The sequence below is a fragment of the Pan paniscus genome, chromosome 12, assembly GCF_029289425.2.
Source record: "Pan paniscus chromosome 12, NHGRI_mPanPan1-v2.0_pri, whole genome shotgun sequence".
Taxonomy (NCBI): domain Eukaryota; kingdom Metazoa; phylum Chordata; class Mammalia; order Primates; family Hominidae; genus Pan; species Pan paniscus.
Window position 1 is genome coordinate 70708719 of NC_073261.2, and position 13800 is coordinate 70722518.

The 13800-nt window shown below is 40.3% G+C and overlaps 1 protein-coding gene across 17 annotated transcripts in view; it reads left to right on the forward strand.

The window, feature by feature from the left end:
* PPP4R3B (protein phosphatase 4 regulatory subunit 3B) overlaps window positions 1-13800 on the forward strand; it is a 119750-nt gene that overhangs the window by 11415 nt on the left and 94535 nt on the right. For 5 of the 17 annotated variants that reach the window (XM_063594936.1, XM_063594938.1, XM_034953183.3 and 2 more), the window contains exons 2-3: window positions 36-882; window positions 2504-2559. In XM_063594936.1, coding sequence (XP_063451006.1) covers window positions 741-882; window positions 2504-2559 — 198 coding nt within the window. In that variant the 5' untranslated portion in view covers window positions 36-740. Of the gene's footprint in view, window positions 1-35; window positions 883-2503; window positions 2560-13800 lie in introns of those variants that run through there. The other 12 variants (XM_055107916.2, XM_034953181.3, XM_063594941.1 and 9 more) reach the window with 7 other exon arrangements.

A 13800-nucleotide genomic window follows, 5' to 3' on the forward strand; every position in this document is an offset into this window, starting at 1 on the left:
ACGTACTTCCCCGGTTTGCTTTGTTTTTTCCTCAGAGCTAAGTTCCTAGGAACGTCACATACTGGTGCCAGCCAACAACCTGACGAAGTGCGGAACCGGAGTCCCCTTCCACCTAGCGGCCTCTCGCGGCGCAGGCGGGGACGGGGAGATCGCGAGAACCTCCCGCCCAATTGCGACCCCGCGCCAGGAGGCGGGGCCGAAAGAGGAGGAAGTCGGGCCGAAAGAGGAGGAAGTCTCGCCGGAGTACTCCCGCCCCAGTCGGGTACCCCTCCTCGCGAGAGCGCCGAGCATTCCGGCCTGGGAAGCGCGTGCAGAAGCGGAGGTGCTGCTCATGGGACTTGTCGGCCGCCGTAGCCCCTGCGAGGACAGCCCGTGCGAGCCTGCTGGAGGAGGAAGAGAAAGGCAGAGAGAGTCGGGTTACAAGATGGCGGATCTGTAGTAGTTACCGCGGCGGCGGCGGCGGCGGTGGGAGAGCGAGCGAGCCCTGGGAGGCAAAGGAACGGAGAGTGGGTGTATGCGGGGGTGAAGTGAGAGGTAACGGGGCCTCCGGGCGGAGAGGCCTCAGTGGCTCTTGTCACCCCTTCTCGCGGCTGAACCTTTGGAGCCATGGTGAATTCGGGCCTCTCCGAAGCTGCCGCCGCCGCCACCGCCACTACTGCCTTTACCGTCTCCTAAGAGTGAGGAGCGCGGACGAGGTAAGCGAGGAGGCGGCGGCTGGAGCGGTGGAGACAGCAGCCACCATGTCGGATACGCGGCGGCGAGTGAAGGTCTATACCCTGAACGAAGACCGGCAATGGGACGACCGAGGCACCGGGCACGTCTCCTCCACTTACGTGGAGGAGCTCAAGGGGATGTCGCTGCTGGTTCGGGCAGAGTCCGACGGTAAGGTTATCGGAACTGTAGAATAGGGGATAGTGCCTCTGGTTGGGGCACAGCTTGGGTTTAGGGCCCTGGGCCCGTTACCGTTGCTACTCCTTCGGGACAGCGCGTTGGTTCTGAACTGGCTCTGTGTACGGCAAAAACAAAGTACTGTACTTTTTGACTGGACTTATCCTCAGAGACCGAGACTCTCTGTCCTTCTCCCATCTCTCTTAAGGATTAGACTCCTTCCTTTCCAGTTCCTCCTCTTTTGAAGAGGGGAGAGTGTGAGAGAGAAGGGAGCAAGTAGTGAGAGACTAGGTACTGATGTCGCCCTAGGAGCTGACACCTTCCTCCCCCTTTATTTACTTATCCATTATACGTCTAGTACAAACGGTTTAGGGAAACTTTTCTTTCCGAGTGTCGTTAAAAAAAAAAAAATTGTACCAACGGGCCCCAGGTGCCACAGTCGACAGGTGCTGGGGAAAACCGAAAGGCACGTTTTCCTGGCTGTATTGCTGACTGTTGCCACGATACATGGACACACAAGCACATACATCTGTAGTCTGGATTTCTTCGGGCTGCCTTTGTAGAAGGCGCTATGAGAAAGTGAATGCCTTACAATCTAAGCAAGTTGGGACACCAAAGCAGGTTGTAAACTGCTGTATTCTTTGGTTTATTGTAGTCATGTGAAGTATTTTAAATTACAAAATGTAGAGCCGTAATTAAAATGCCTTTTATAGTATAATCTGGACTTGATTTGAACAACTGTAGAAAAAGAATCTTAGGTTTAGTCTTGACATATTTTGTATTCTTGCTTGTTCCCTTTTATTTTAAATAGTCATCACTCTACAGAAGGTGTTCTTTTGTTCTTAATGAGGAAAGGATAAATGCAGCACTGTAATTTCTATACTAAGTATTTAATCCCTGTCATGATGTTTTTGTTTTGTAATTTGCATTATTTGTTAAACTGGGAATGCAATAAAACAACTTTTGTTAAAACGAATGGCTTGAAGTGGTCATTTAGACCTTAAAATTTTTATTACAATAAAATTTTAATAGTCATCTAGTCTCCTCATTCCTTGGTTTGAATGTTGGTTTTAGATTAATTTTTCCTTTAAGGGTGTATGGGAATAGGGTGAAATATTTTAGATTAAATGTGAAGCCTAGATTTGGAGAGAAAATGTGAATTCGAATACATTTTATTAAGATGTCCAACTCGGTTAAAAGACTTGAAAAGTTTGCGGGGGCGGGGTTTAAATGTGTATTTTTTTTTTTTTTTTTTTTTTTTTTTGGAGACAGAGTCTTGCTCTGTTGCCAGGCTGGAGTTCAATGGCGCGATCTGGGCTACTGCAACCTCTGCCTCCTCTCCCTCTCTCTCAAGCGATTCTCCTGCCCCACCCTCCCGTGTACCTGGGACTACAGGCATGCGCCACCACGCCCAGCTAATTTTTGTATTTTTAGTGGAGACAGTTTCACCATGTTGGCTGGAATGGTCTGGATCTCTTGACCTCGTGATCTGCCCGCCTCCCAAAGTGCTAGGATTACAGACGTGAGCCACCGCGCCCGGCTTTAATGTGTATTCTAATTTTTATTCAGGGTTTTATCATTTGAGACTTATGATGTATTATTTTTTATCTTTCAGGATCACTACTCTTGGAATCAAAGATAAATCCAAATACTGCATATCAGAAACAACAGGCAAGTAGTTGTTTATCTTTAATTTGAAAGACTTCATCTGTGATCAAGGAAGTATTAATCTGACAAAGGTGGGAAAGCTTTCCTGACAAGAAAAAAACATGTTTGGTAAACAAAGATCATGTGTATTTCTCTTGCAGGTTAAAAGTTTCAGACTGAAAAAAAGTTTTTGTACTGGTGATAATTATCATTTTTGGATTGAGCCACTGTCGGTTTATTCTAAGATGTATTTATTAGTATTATTTAACTGTAGTTAGCCAAGTCTCTTCTATACCTTGTGCATGAAACCTTTTATTCTGAGTCACGTTTAAAGGAAATGACATAGAACAAAATTCAAAGGGATACTCTTAAAGCAAGGAAAGCCTGTTTGTGGTGTGAAATTAAATCCTTTGACTCAAGTAAAGGTAGAGGTTTTGAAGTAGAAGCATTAAATCCTGCTCTTTAATTGTTGTGTATTTTTAATATAGTAATCAATGGATACTTTATAAAAGTGTACATTACCAAGTATGTAACATCTTCTGTTAATATTTATTGTCTTATTTGGGAAAGAAAATGTGTATTGTATTTTAGCATGCCTGATTAATCTGAAAATGGTAGCAGTGATTCAATCTTTTTTATTCTGTGAATGTTTTTATTTTTATTATGAAATATATTAAAATTGAAAAGTACAGAGAATAATCGGTGTCTACTGTAACACCACCAGATTTAACAATGTTAACGTTACGCCATATTTGTTTCAAATATTTTTGTAATATTGAACATTATGGATAGAGTTAAAGCTTGTTTGTATCCATCCCGTTGTTTACATTCTCCATCCCCTACATAGGTAACCACTATTCTGAAGTTGATGTGTATTCTTTGTGTACATGCGTTTATACCTTTTCTGCATATGTATGTATCCATAAATAATATGTAGTCTGTTGTGTGTTTTTAAACTTTACACAGTGGATATCGTACTCTTACATGTATTCTGCAGCTTGCATTTTTCACACATTCATTTTGAATATTCGTTCATGTTAACAATGTAGATCTAGTTTTCTTTTTAAACTCTGTATAGTATTCTTATGTATGACATACACTTGTTGTTATACATTTGAATTATTTCCAGGTATTCTTTTTTGTGTGTGGTATGTAAAGTCACGATGGCAGAGATTTTTGAAGGAAGATAAATTATTTTAGGATTACATTTACAGCGTCAGTGCCCACTTCAAGGTTTATGAAAATTTGGATGCCCAGAAACAAGTACTTCGTAGTTGGAGGAATAAAATTCTGTCTGTTGTGCAGCTTATTATTACAACGTCTTACTGTTAGAACAATTATTTTATGTATATAACACATTCTTAATCAGTTATTTGAAATACTTTAAAATTTTCAATATTCAATTCATAGCTTTTTTCTCTGTTTAGAAAATATTGTGTGTCTTTTTTGATGGAGAAGCAAATTAAACATTTGTCCTGAGTTGAAAACCTGAAGATGTTTCCTATACCTTAGGCATTGTAAGGTAGACATTTAAGTAAATTTAATTTCTCAGTCAGCCAGGCATCTCTTACTCTCTGTCTTTATACCGAGTTTTTACCAGATGATCACTTTTAGTTTGTTTTTGTTTGCTTGCTTCTTTGTGGGGAAAGAAATACTAATTTTTTTTTTTACCATATTTCCCTTATCTGCATGAATATAATTATCAGGAACTTTGTTCTTAAATGTAACTAAGTCATAAACAGTTCCCTACAAATTTAGGTTTAATAATGGATTCTTCTCAGATTGTATATAAGATCTTTTAGCTGTTGTTACTTTGGAAACATCACATTATGGAGTAGGTTTGTATTTAAAATAGTCACCCAACATAAGTTAAAAATACATAGTGATTCTGTGAATACTTTAGAATCATTAGGATATGTAGGTAATTTCGTGTATAATGTTGCTCTACTAGAAAATTAGTTCTAGATAATTAGCATTTTTGTATACACTTAGTATAAAGTATTGGAAAAAATGCATTATTTAAAAAAATTACACCATTTGGAAATGTTTTCTGTAATCACATTTAAATAATATACTATTTGGGGTTTTGTAATAGTTTATTTTTTCGTTGGGCTTTTTTTTTTTTTTTTTTTTTGCAACATAACATTCAGGTGTATAAGAGAACTCTGGTAATGAGAAGAATATGGAAACACTGAAGAAGAGTGAAAAACTTGTGTGAATGATGTTACCTGTTTATTTTTGTTTAAATTGAGTACACTTTTCTAATTGAAATCATAGGGCCATTTAGGGGTTATGTTAAACTTAGTTTCTTTGTAATAGATATGGTTTTTCATATTTTCACCCAAATCTTCAATTTGCACTTTTGAAAATAATTTTTTTGAGAGGGTCTTCTTCTGTCCCTTAGGCTGGAGTACAGTGGTTTGATCACAGCTCACTGCAGCCTCAACCTCCTGGGCTCAAGCGATCCTCCAATTTCAGCCTTCTGAGTAGATGGGATTATGGATGTGAGCCACCATGCTTGACTAATTTTTTTTTTTTTTTTTTTTGAGATGGAGTCTCGCTCTGTCGTCCATGCTGCAGTGTGGTGGTGCGATTTCTGCTCACTGCAAGCTTCGCCTCCCGGGTTCACACCATTCTCCTGCCTCAGCCTCCCAAGTAGTTGGGACTACAGGCGCCTGCCACCACGCCCAGTTAATTTTTTTGTATTTTTTAGTAGAGATGGGGTTTCACCGTGTTAGCCAGAATGGTCTCGATCTCCTGACCTCGTGATCCGCCCACCTCGGCCTCCCAAAGTGCTGGGATTACAGGCGTGAGCCACCAAGCCCGGCCAACCTTATTAATTTTTTTAAAAATTTGTAAAGATGGGGTCTCGTTATGTTGTCCAGGCTAAATTTGCACCTTTAAAAAATTTATTACAAAACTTTGTTGTTGTGTTTGTAGAGACGGTCTCACTGTGTGGCCCAGGCTGATTTGAATTCCTGGCCTCAAGTGATCCTTTTGCTTCAGTACCTCCATGGTGCTGGGATTACAGGTGTGAGCAGTGGCTGTATTCAGCTTAATTTGTAGTTTTTTGAAGTTACACAAATTGAGATTTCCAAATACAGTAACATTTTTCTATGTTTGTTAGAATTATCCTTTGTAAAAGGCATCATTTAGGTTATTCAATAAATTAGTCTAGAAAGTTATTAATTTCCAAATATCACATGAAGTCTGTTGTTCAGTAGTGGAGTTAAAATTTAAAAAATTGTTTTCAGAGATGGGATCTTGCTGTGATGCCCAGGCTGAGCTTGAACTCCTAGGCTCAAGTGATCCTCTCATCTCAGCTTCTCCAGTAGCTGGGACTGCAGTAATGGGTTAAATTTTTTGTTTCCATTAGCGGGTTTTTATTAAAAACTTAATGAGTAAGTGAATGAGATGTTTATAGGCCATTTTGCTGTATTAAAATATGTTGACTATGGCAGGCATGGTGGCTCACACCTGCAATCTCAGCACTTTGGAAGGCCAAGGCAGGAGGATCCCTTGAGCTGAGGATTTCGGGAACAGCCTGCAGAACATAGCAAGATCCCTGTCTCTACCAAAAAAAATTCAAAAATTATCCAGGTGTGGTGGTGCGCAGCTATAGTGCCAGCTACTTCTGGAGGTGAGACGGGAGGATCATTTGAGCTTCGGAGGTCGAGACTGTAGTAAGCCATGATTGTATCACTGCACTCCAGTTGGAGAGACAAAGCGATTTTTCTGTCTCAAAAAAAAAAAAAAATTGAGTAAATTCAGAGGGGAATGTTAAACATTCTTCTTTTAACATTATAGTTTTAAAATGAGCCAACTACTAAATTGTGTGCTCAAGATACATCTTTTCTTTCATAAATGAAGTACCAAATTGTGAGCCTAAAAGGAGTTAGAATGAGTCAAGCTGAATGTCATATGACTGGATATTGAAAAGTCATTATTGATTTACATCACTTTCTTCCTTACTGTGCATAGTACTGAAGTCGTTAATGGAAGAAGATGTACTTACCCAATAAACTTAAGCATTTAAACATGTTGGAAAGAGAAGAGAATCATTATATGATACAACATGAAATAACATACCTGATAGATGTGACAGAAATTTTAAGTTACTTCAAATCAGTCCCACTGATACTGACTAAATCAAAAAGAGTCAAAGCCAGGTGTGGTGGCGTGTGCTTGTGGTCCCAGCTCCTTGGGAGGCTGAGGCTGGAGGATCACTTAAGGCCAGGAGTTTGAGGCTGTAGTGTGCTATGATTGTGCCTGTGCGTAGCTATTGCACCCCAGCCTGGGCTACATATCTTAAAATAGTAAAAAACAAGAGTCATACTAGGCACAGTGGCTCACACTTGTAATCTCAACACTTTGGGAGGCTGAGGCAGGAGGATCACTTTAGTCCAGGAGTTCAAGACCAGCCTGGGCAACATACTGAGACTCTCGCTGCAAAAAATATAAATTAGCTGGGCATGGTGACACATACCTGTAGTCCCAGCTGCTTGGGAATCTGAGGTGGGAGAATTGCTTGAGCCCAGGAGGTCAGTGCTTCAGTGAGCTGTTACTGTGCTACCGCACTCCAGCCTGGGCGATAGAGCAAGACTGTCTCAAAAAAAAAAAAAAAAAAAACCAGAGTCATAAGAATGTGTACCTATTTAACACAATTGTGTGTTAATTGGGTTTAAGAAAATCCTTATTGCAGTTTTATTTGGAGGCAGGATGTAACAGATGAAACAGATACAGAATGATAATAAGATAGCTTATAACAGTGTTTTACCACAGTCTTCACTGAAAGCCCATGAAAGCATTTCACACATGAGGCAACAAAGGTACAGAAAGGGTAAGATTCTTGACTGAGATTATACAGCAGGTATGTGCCAACACAAAATATAAAAAGTAAACTTGCATTTTGCACAGACTTAGAGCAGTAGAAAATTAAGGAAGAGGTTAATATAAGCTGGAATCATTAAGAAAAAGTTCATTCTTGGTGGTGGTAGTGGAAGGAACTGTGATAGGAAAGGAAATATACTTGCTACAAAAGGTATTAAGCCTATTTGTAGCAGTGGTTTCTCCCCCTCCTACCACCAATCCCAAATATGATAATACACAGGTTCAGAAGGGGACATTACAGGTTCTTGAGTAGGGGCCTAAAGTGATACTGTGTTTAAAGAAATGAGTGTGGCAATGTCATGAATAATAAATTGGGGAGGAGGGATAGGGTGGAGCAGAAGATCTTTGAGTAGCAAGACCTTTTGCAATAATTCAGATACAAAAAATGAAAGTCTATTCCACCACGGTAAATGGACTTGAAGGAACAGAGCTCCAGTATATTTTCCAGAAAGTGCTGGAAAATTTGGTAAATGATTAAATATTAAAGAGAAGGAATCAAAGGTCACTGATAGTGTTTTTGAGTCTGGCCAGGAAGGTGATGGTTCTTTCCAGAAAGTGGGAAGTTAAGCAGGTTTACATTAATCTTTTGGTTTGAGGCTTATTAAAAAAAATTTTTTGTAGTATGTAATATATTAGCCCAGTTAAAAATTGAAAAGGTATTTATTGAAGTCTCTTTCCCACGCCAGATTCTGTCCATACAGTTTCCCTTGCTAGAGGCCACTGACATCACCAGTTTCTTATATATCTTGCTGGAGGTATGCATATGTAAGCAAATATGCATACAATTGTATGTATTTTTTCCCTTTTATTGGTATAACTGGTAGCATACTATATACTGTTTTGTGCTTTGCTTTTTTTTTTTTTTTTTTTCCATCCGGGCTTTGAAGTTACATACAGTAAAATAAATGGAAAGAGTTTTTTTGTTTTTTTTTTTTTGAGACACAGTCTTGCTTTGTTGCCGAGGCTGGAGTGCAGTGGCGTGATCATGGCTCACTGCAGCTTTAACTTCCTGCACTCAGGCTCCCACCTCAGCCTCCTGAGTAGCTGGGACTGTAGGTGTGCACACCATGCCTGGCTAATTTTTTGTAGATATGGGATTATGCCATGTTGCTCAGGCTGGTCTTGAACTCCTGAGCTCAAGCAGCCCACCTATCTTGGCCTTCCAAAGTGCTGGGAATACAGACATAAGTCGTCACACCCAGCCCATGAAAAGGTCTTAAAATGAACATCTGGGAATAGAGATAGGGTGAGACTTTCCAGCAGGAGATTCTAATTTAAGAATCATAAAAGGCCTAGCATGCCAGTAGTAGTCCCAGCTTTTCGGGGCTGAGGCAGGAGGATCACTTGAGACCAGGAGTTTGAGGCTATAGTTCATGATGATCACACCTGTGAATAGCCAACTGCACTCCAGCCTTTTAAAAAAAAAAATCAGATGAATTATGAATTTTTAGCTACAAGGTAACCTCCTTTGAGGTAATAGCTATAAATTGAGAAAAGAACAGAGCTCAAGACTGAGTCTTGTTGATCTGACCACATATATTCATTCATCCAGAAATACCTCATCGAGTGCTGCTTCTGGCTGGTCACTATCTTTTCGTTTGGAATTTTTTTGGAGGCAGGGCGGTGGTTTTGAGATGAGACTGTCTCCCAGCCAAAAGCACAGTGGCATGATTAAGTCTCACGCAGCCTTGACCTCCTAGGTGCGATCCTCCCACCTCAGCCTTCTGAGTAGCTGGGACTGCAGGCGCATACCACCATACCTGGCTAATTTTTTTAATGTTTAGTAGAGATGAGGTCTCACTATGATGCCCAGGCTGGTTTCAAACTCCTGCGCTTAACAGTTCTCCCTCTTTGGGCTCCAAAAGTGCTGGGATTGCAGGCATGAGCCTCCATATCCAGCCAAGTTGGGATTTTTAAAGTAAGCTTTTGAAGAGTTTATGCAAAGTGATGACATGATCCAGAATACTTAATAGTATCAATCTGTGGAATTGAAGAGAAGCAATAAGTGGGAAACTCATTGGGAGATTGCTGCATAGTCCAAGCAAAAGATAATGTTGGATTGGATTGAGGTGATAGAGATGGACAGAGATGGATGGATTTTGTGATCTTTATTGAAGGTAGAATTGACAGGGCATGTGATGGATCAGTTATTGGTAATCAGGAAGAAGAAAGATCAGTAACCGTTGACTGTTTCCCAGGGTCAGTCCTCAGCATTGGAAAAGAACTCTAAATATAAACCCCATTTAGTTTCTGGTATTTTGACAAGATCAGAGAAAAGAATTTAAAGTTAAGAATGAGGGGCTGGGTGCAGTGGCTCCCACCTGTAATCCCAGCACTTTGGGAGCCCAAGGCTGGCAGATCACCTGAGGTCAGGGGTTCAAGACCAGCCTGGCCAACATGGTGAAACCCTGTCTCTACTAAAAATACAAAAATTAATCCGGTGTGGTGGCACACGCCTGTAATCCCAGCTACTCAGGAGGCTGAGGCAGGAGAATCACTTGAACCCAGAGGTGGAGGTTGCAGTGAGCCAAGATTGCACCACTGCATTCCAACCTGGGCAACAAAGTGAGACTCTGTATCAAAAAAAAGAAGAGCAAAAGAAAGTGATGATGAAAAGGTGCTCAGTTACCTTAATTCAGATTTCGTTGTTTACCTGGACCTTCTCTTTCAATGTTTACCTGGACCAAACATTGATTGTAGCCAAAATGGAAAAGGCATTGGATGGCTGGATAAAGGGTTTTGGATTTCATTCTGTTAGTAATATCCATTGACCTGACTGTAGATAGTACTATCTATAGATCTAGTCACCAGAAGGACCAAGGCATGGTTAGAAGATTGCGGCTTTGAACCCCATCCACCATCCTCCAGAAGGGGAGAGGGGCTGAGGGTTTATTAATCACCAGTCGCCAGTGATTTACTTAATTATACCTGTTTAATGAAGCCTCCATAAACGCCCATTAGGACTGGGTTTGGAGAGCTCCCAGATAACTAAGTGGAAGTTCCTGGAGGATGATATGCCCAGGGAGGTAATGCAACCTTTGAGCCTCTTACCCCATACCTTGCTCTATACCTCTCTTCATTTGTATCCTTTAAAATATCCTTTATATTATAATAAACTGGTAGATATAACTGTTTCCCTGCATTTTGTGAGCTACTTTAGCAAATTAATCAAATCCAAGGAGGGAGTCATGGGAAGCCTGATTTATAGCCGTTTGGTTGGAAACAGGTAAAACAACGCAGGCTTGCAATTGGCATTAGAAGTAGGGGGCAGTCTTGTAGGGCTGAGCCCTCAACTGTGGTATCTGTCAGTGTCTCCGGGTAAACAGTGTCGAAGGTGAATTGGAGAACACCCACCTGGTGTCTAATATGGAACTGATTGATTATTGGTGGGGAGAAATCCTCACACTTCTTGGTGGTGAAGGTGACAGCAGTCATTTGTGTTGTGATAGTGTAGTATGAGAAACTGTTTTTTTATTTCTATATTCTCATACCCAACTTTTGTGAATTACTGTAGCCTATATGTGGAGATAACTGCAAATATTTTGTAACTTAAACTATCCTAACTCAAACAAAATGGATAGGTGCCTTAAAAGGGGTTGATGATGATATAAGTACAAATGAACTAGACAATGGTTAAATTTACATTTACTGCTAGTGTAAACTGTCAACCATGGGACAAAGCAGAAACAATGATGTAATAGATCTGACAAGAAGTTACCCCTCTCAAAAAGTTCGGTTATTAAAAAGATAATTTTTTTTACTTTTTTTTTTTTTTTTTTGAGGCAAAGTCTCACTTTTGTCCCCCAGGCTGGAGTGCAATGATGCAATCTCGCTCACTGAAATCTCCACCTCCCGGGTTCAAGCGATTCTCCTGCCTCAGCCTCCCGAGTAGTTGGGATTACAGGTGGCTGCTACCACACCCGGCTAATTCTGGTATTTTTAGTAGAGATGGGGTTTCAACCATGTTGGCCAGACTGGTCTCAAACTCCTCACCTCAGGTGATCCGCCCGCCTCGGCCTCCCAAAGTGCTGGGATTACAGGTGTGAGCCACCATGCCTGGCCAATAATTTTTTTTTTAATTAAATATGGAAGTCTCACTGCATTGCCCAGGCTGGTCTCAAACTCCTGGCCTCAAGTGATCCACTTGCCTTAGCCTCCCAAAATGCTAAGATTACAGACTTGAGCCATTGCATTCTACCAAAGGATAATTTTAAATATGGATTTATATCCACTGTTATGTTTGGGTATACTATGCCTTAAGTGTATATTGGGTCTTAATACTAACCAATGATATGGAGCCATTGCAGTTCAAACATTTAAAAATTTTGCTTATGTTATCTTCTTATAAGACTTTTCTATTTTAGCATGTGTTTTATAATGTATTAATATACTAATATATTTTTGTATATAATAAGCAAATTAAACTGCAGTCAAAAATGTTTTGGAGATCACTGTTTGTGAAGCTATTTTGAGGAAGGCTCTAAGAAGATGACTTGGGAATGTAGGGAGCCTGAGTGGGTACCCTGGTGTTTTAACCAGCACTGACCAGAGTAGCTCTATTTATGTCTTTTTTTATATATATGGAGGTTCTTAGTGAATTTTTGTTTGTAGAAGGGGTTCTGGTTTTTTTAAAAAAGGTTTGAAAACTTTTGTGGATGATGAGAGAAACTGAAGGATTTCTTTTTTTTTTTTTCTTTTTTGAGACGGAGTCTCGCACTGTCGCCAGACTGGAGTGCAATGGCTTGATCTCGGCTCACTGCAACCTCTGCCTCCCCGGTTCAAGCGATTCTTCTGCCTCAGCCTACTGAGTAGCTGGGACTATAGGCACGCGCCACCACGCCCAGCTAATTTTTGTATTTTTAGTAGAGACGGGGTTTCACCATGTTGGCCAGGATGGTCTTCATCTCTTGACCTTGTGATCTGCCTACCTTGGCCTCCCAAAGTGTTGGGATTACAGGTGTGAGCCTCCGCACCTGGCCAAAACTGAAGGATTTTAGACAAAGGAGTGACTTGAGAGAATTTTAGACTAACTCTGGTAGCAAGTTTCTCCCAAAAAGCATAGCCAGGAAGAAGATAGAACACAGATTTCTAGCTATTTTTACCTGATTACACAGAAAATAAGAAGTATTAATCTGAGGCCTGGATTAATTAAATAATATTTTTCATTTACTGTTTAAAGCCAAAAAGTACTGAAATGTTCCCATTTTCAACACTTTGTCTTGGATCTGGGGATGATTTTTAGTTTTGTATTCATGTCAGGTCATGATATTTATAAGTACTACTTAAATTAACAAGTTATTACATATAAGGTGTTTTGTAGATTATATTTTTGGTAGCGTATAAACTTTGTATTTTTTTGAAAATCAAAGTTTTAGCCACGTTAAACTTTCATTATTATATATCCTTAAAAGATTGTTCATTTGAGTATTGCATAGTGTTTTTAGTGTTTAAAAATGTGTGTTAGGCTGGGTGCAGTGGCTCACACCTGTAATCCCAGCACTTTGGGAGGTCGAGGCAGGCGGATCGCTTGAGCCCAGGAGTTGGAGTTCCAGACCAACCTGGGCAAAATGGTGAAACCCTGTCTCTACGAAAAATTAGTGTGGCGTGGTGTGTGCACCTGTAGTCCCAGCTACTCGGGAGGCTGAGGTGGGAGGATTGCTGGGGCCTAGGAGGTCGAGGCTGCAGTGAGTCGTGATTGTACCCCTACACTCTAGTCTGGTCACAGAGCAAGATCCTGTCTCAAGGAGGAAACAACAAAATATATATATGTATATTTGTGTGTATGTGTGTGTGTGTGTGTCTATGTTTTATTTTAAATCCAAACCTTGGTTTCTAATACAAGGGGTGACAACCTTTTCCTAAAAATGTAACTAACCCTTTGGTAGGCATATAATTGAAGACATTCTAGGAGACTGCTTACCTAAACCTTGGGCTAATTTTTCTACACCCTAAGCTAAGGTACTGAACTGGGTGCTGTTGGTAGCACTTGTAAATAAGAGCAAATAGCTTTGTTTCACCATGGTGTTACATTTCTTAAGATCCTGAAGTCTTTTCCAGATACAAAAAAAAAAAAGGCAAAAATAGAGTTAAGCCTTAACCTATTTTCAGGTATTAGCTTATTTTAACCAGCTCAAAGGGAAGGATAAATACATAGGTGGTTAGTGAATGGGACAGCTGATTTTCTGGAAGCAACAGAAAGTAGATGGTTGGAATGTCTTTGTTATAGTTTTGGCCAAGAATGGCTAGCCTTTTTATAAATATTATTTGAGTAACATGAGTCAGAGCCTATTAGCCTGTTTTAATATTTTTTGTTTTAGAAAATTGCTCAGTCATTTTTAGTATCAAAGCTACTATTGTGTTGCCAATATATTACTA